A 5,131-nucleotide genomic window follows, 5' to 3' on the forward strand; every position below is an offset into this window, starting at 1 on the left:
ATAAATGTAAACAATTATATTTTTATTTCTATGTATATATTTTTTTAAGCCTTTTTATAAAAACTCTGTTCACTTTTTTCCCCTGCAAACTCTTTAACCCATTGCATTTTATCTCAGTTTAATATAAAATTGCATTTAATAAATAAAAAAATCTGTAAATTAATTACTAATTTTAAACATATACATTTTAAAAAGAAAGTTTCCCATGCCATTCCCCTCCAGAAATATCAACTCAATAAACTTTGCAGAGATATTTTAAAAAACACAAGCTTAAAATAAGGGCCCTATTACTAGTTTGGCGGTCTTCCTGTAGGACTGCCACAGAAGCTGTCCCTGGACTACTGCCAAGGCCGTGGTGAACTTGCCATCCGGATTCCGCGTTGAATTTAGCTTAGGCGGTGTGGCAGGGTGTCACGGCATCAGGTATGTCAATCTCTCTGTCTTTCTACCACGGTGTTGGCACAATGTGGGGACAAATATTGTTGAGATCATGTGACTAGCCTTCCCTGGAGATCAGTGATCTAGGGACTTGATGTGCGACCTGCAGTCCATTGCGGGAGTTATGAGTGAAATAAAGTGCCTCTAGGAAAGTGTGCATGACTAGGAACCCCAACACAGGGCATGTGAGCAGCAGCTCAGGCAGGGACCTAAAAATAACACACACATGCTCCAAACACAGTATATGCAATTTACAAACCACACATTTACACCAACCGATGCTACGTAATAGAAAAAAACTCTCTGCAGTGTGTAACCCACAACAAACAGTTAATTACACTACAGGGAGTAAAAACAGATTAGATGAAAAGTTATGTGTGCACAATATGTACTTGCAACACTTCGATATGTCGCAGAACTGGAGAAGGCTGAAACGATGTGCACTAACTCACAATTCTCCAAACATTATTTCCCCCAGAGTGCATTCTGAAAATGTATACTGAGCCATGGGGTGATTTTCTCACTAGTGATCGATGGTACTGGCAGTATTCATCGGAAAAGCCATCAGCATGACAGGTTGAATTTATTGTTTGGTGAAAGCCTCAAGTAACACTGACCACACTGGTGCTTGGCTGGCAAACAGGAGATGCTGTATCACAGTTGGATATGGTAAACATTGTACCAGTGGAATGTTGGATGGTTACTTTTGGAACCTCAACAGTCCAAAGAAAATTAAGAGTCCTCCCACACCCAAGTGAAAAAATATGTTTTTAGGAAAGGTCCTGCTCTTCAGCCTCCTTCAATGGGTGAATGGCATATCGCTCCCTTGTATATTCACCTACTCCTTCGACTTCCTGTACAGCACACATGGGGCCAGATGTAGGTAAACTTAATTTACCGATTCTAAAATACGGAATTTTACCGAATCGGTATTTTAGAATCGGTAAATGGTATGTAGATAAAAAATCTAATCGGAATCGGACATTCGGTATTTACCGAATCAGTATTTACCGAATCGGTATCCCCCATTCATTCCTATGGGCCTTTTGGCCCATAGGAATGAATGGGAAATACCAATTCGGTAAATACCGATTATGTAAATACCGTATCGGAAAGCAAACAAAAGTGAAACTCAAGTAGGCAGCCAATCAGTTGCGACCACCCTCCCCTACCAGGAAGTGGCTACACAGGCAGCTGCAACTAATTAGAAGGTACTGGAGAGGCAGTTGGAGCAGGGAGTCCCTGAGCAGCAGAAAGTTTTGTGCACTTTTAAAATTGAAAAATGGCAAGCAGCAAAGAAAAAGAGTAGCCAGAGAGGAGGAGGAAACTGAAATTCAGCAGCATGGAGCTGCAGGTACTTGTTGAGGAGGTGATGAAGGTGCACCAAAAACAGTTTGGCAGGCAGTCCCTCACTGTGGCAGAATCTGCCAAAAGGAAACTCTGGCTGGACATACTTGACACAGTGAATGCAGTTGGAGTGACTACCAGAGACACAGAGGACCTGAAAAAGAGATTCTACGGCCTCAGGAGCCAAAAAAAAAGAATTTGGCTGAAAACCACAAGCAGGCAACCAAAACTGGTGGAGGCAAGAACCCAGCACCCCCCCCTTACTGACCCGGAGGAGATGGTGGCCTCAACCATAGAACCTGACAGCGTCTGCGGACTGGGAGAAGTAGACAGCTCAGCCAGATCTGCAAGCAGAAAAGGTAAAACGCATGCACAGCACAGCATTCCCCCCATACCATCATCCTTACCGGTACCCTTTGTGTCCAAGTGAACCCCAGTCCAGTACTGCTAGCACTATACAGGAGCAATGCATCATGGGACATGTAGTCAGGAAATGAAAGACCATGTCATACAGCACAGCAACCAGCAAGTTAGGGAAATTATTGCAGACAGAATATAGCGCAAGTGAGAAATATTTAATTGTAGTGACTGTGAGACAGTAGCGCTTAGCTAATGTACGCTCATATGTCCACAGGTGACACATCTCGCAGGTGTTCCCAGGAGACTGAAGGCATGGCACCAGAGAGGGATGAGAGTCAGGAGCCAGGTCCAAGTACACAGAACGTATCACAGGACACAGGTGCAACAAGTAGCCATCCTCCTACAAAAGACACAGAAATTTCTCAAGAGTTGCAGGCGTCCCCAGAAAGATCACAATCCCCTCTGTTGCTGTCATCCCCAGAAATGCCAGCATCACTGCATGAGACAACACATGCATCACAACCAAGCAGGAGGCATGTTGTGGCCCCACTATTAGAAATGGAGTCATCAGCAGGTGACATGGAGGGGGAAGACACACACACCTTGCCTGTGGATGTTAGCTCTGCCACACTGCAGTCCAGTGCAGAGGTGGGCCATACTGGTGCAAGACTCCGCAGAGTCCAAGAAAGTAGTGCAGCTGCACGTGTGGAGGGTTCAAGTGTGTTCCGTGGCCTGGAGGGGAGCATGGTAAAAATCCAGAGGATGCAGGGAAAAGCCATCATGTCTTGCCAACGCCAAATGAGGAACCTGAACAACAACATGGGAGACATAGGAAAGGGCATCAGGGAACAAGTAGATGTCAATAAAGAGATGGCCGCTGGGATGCATGAAATGTCACAATCGGTGCAGCTTCTGTGGACCAAACTAGACAACGAATTTGCATCAAGGCGCAAGGAAAGGCAGCCTGCGCATGAACAAAATAAAGCCACCAACCGGCTGACCACAGCCACATCCCTGCTATGCAGGAGAAGCATAAACATGCAGGAGGGACTAACCCAAAACAGTAATGAGGTCACTAGGGGCATGGCCAGGATGACCAGTGCTCTTGAGGCGCTGTTAAATGCACAAGCAGTACAAACTGCTGCTCTGGATTTGCCAGAGAGTGAAGAGAGCACAAGTAGAAGCAGCATGGCAAGCTCCCTTGTCGTAGAAACAAGGAGGAGCAGCAGGCGCCACGCTGAGGCTACAGGCCAAACAGAAAGTGAGCACAGCGAGCACCAAAGAACTGGCACTGGTAAGCGTGGACGCAAATGAGTATTCCAGTTCATGGGGAAGTGACCCAGGACTCACATCATCGCATGTAAATAATTTGTGTTGCACATTTGTGCTTTAGAAACCTACGTAGTGACACAATTAAACTACGTTGGGTGCATACTCCACCTGTCTGTGTCTCTTTACTTACTTAAAAAAAGTTGTGTGTGATCTCTTCCCGTCTGTGTCTGCCATCAGTTGGTGTTGCAACTCCAGCTGTGTGTGGTTCAGGCACTGCTTGCTCGTCATCATGGTCCTCATAATCCGAGAGATCCACTTCGGTGCCCTTCTTAACTGCAAGGTTGTGCAACATTGCACAGGCTGCAATCATCTTGCAGCAGGTGACCGGTGTGTACTGGCGGGCCCCTCCACTTTTATGTAGGCAGCGAAACCTACTCTTCCACATACCAAAGGTGCGCTCCACAATGTTTCTGGTTGATTTGTGTGCCCTGTTGTATCTCCTCTGGCTGGGTGTTGAAGGGTTGAGGTAGGGTGTGGGGATGAAGGACCGGAGGGCATATGCACTGTCCCCTATTTGTAACAAGAAAAAAAACATTACTCACATGCACACAAACACATCCATCTGCAATATGTATCAAGGGAGTTTCACACAGTGTGTTACCTATTAAGTATCCTTCGCCAAATTCCCCCGCTGTCAGGCATGTGTAAATCCCACTGTTTTGGAAGATCTAAGAGTCGTGGGTACTCCCGGGATATTTGGCTACTATGTCCGTGATTATGTATTTGGAATCACAGATCACCTGTACATTTATGGTGTGGGTGGACTTCCTGTTCTGATAAATATACTATGTGGCAACAGGTGGACATATAGGTATGTGGGTGCCATCAATACAGCCAATGGTGTTGGGGAAATGCGCCATCTGATAAAAGTCTGTCTTGGTCCTGAGCAGTTCTGCATGCGTTGCAGGGAAGCTGATGTAGTGATGCATTCTCTGCAATATGGCGTCTAGGAATCTCTTAAAGAAACGGGACAGACAGCTCTGGGACACCCCACCTACTGCAGCAACAACACTCTGGTAACTCCCAGATGCAAGCAGGTGTAGGCTGCACAGCACCTGCACATGGGGTGGGATGGCGTGCAACCTTGGGGTTGGGTGGTCCAACAGTGGGTGGAGGTCTCTGATAAGGTCCAGGATGGTTTGGGGTCTAGCCTGTACCTTTGTAGGATCGCTGGCTCAGTTAGCTGGAATAAGGTGATCCTCTGCCTGTACACCTGCTCCTCCCTTCTCCAGACCCTCTCTCCTTCTGCCTGTAGCCGTAGCCACCTCACAATCACATAGAATGCCGCCATTCTGGTGAAACTGTTGCATTTTGGGGCCTTTTTTATGGCCTGCACCTAGTTACCACCTGATTTCAATCCATGGTAAATACCGACTCTTAAATACCGAATTTCATGTAAATTCGGTATATAAGAGGTTACCTACATCTCAATAGTCATTTTACCATTTCTTAATTACCGATTCGGTAAATTTACCACCAATCATACTGTGAGTGCATCACATGGCCTTCCACGTGGTAAGAAATGGACTCAGAAGCATCAGGAGAGATGCAGCAGTTTCACTCATTGTGAGTGAGACACACACACTTCAACATTGAATTGTGCTGTCAATCAGAGCAGGGTAAATTTCACACCTGGTTAGAAGGACCAGAACCT

General features: G+C 46.1%; 1 protein-coding gene across 1 annotated transcript; it reads left to right on the top strand.

The window, feature by feature from the left end:
* The first annotated feature begins 2,409 nt into the window (after positions 1–2,409).
* LOC147724525 (uncharacterized) lies at positions 2,410–3,459 on the top strand. The gene has a single exon (XM_086918054.1). It carries the CDS (start codon positions 2,410–2,412, stop codon positions 3,457–3,459), a length of 1,050 nt encoding a protein of 349 aa, XP_086774180.1.
* The last annotated feature ends 1,672 nt before the right edge of the window (positions 3,460–5,131 follow it).

The sequence above is a fragment of the Lissotriton vulgaris genome, chromosome 4_1 (genome assembly GCF_964263255.1).
Source record: "Lissotriton vulgaris chromosome 4_1, aLisVul1.2, whole genome shotgun sequence".
NCBI classification, from domain to species: domain Eukaryota; kingdom Metazoa; phylum Chordata; class Amphibia; order Caudata; family Salamandridae; genus Lissotriton; species Lissotriton vulgaris.

What these genes read in the sequence shown, in the direction of transcription:
- LOC147724525 (XM_086918054.1), top strand. Translation starts at nt 2,410, where the DNA reads ATGTCCACAGGTGACACATCTCGCAGGTGTTCCCAGGAGACTGAAGGC.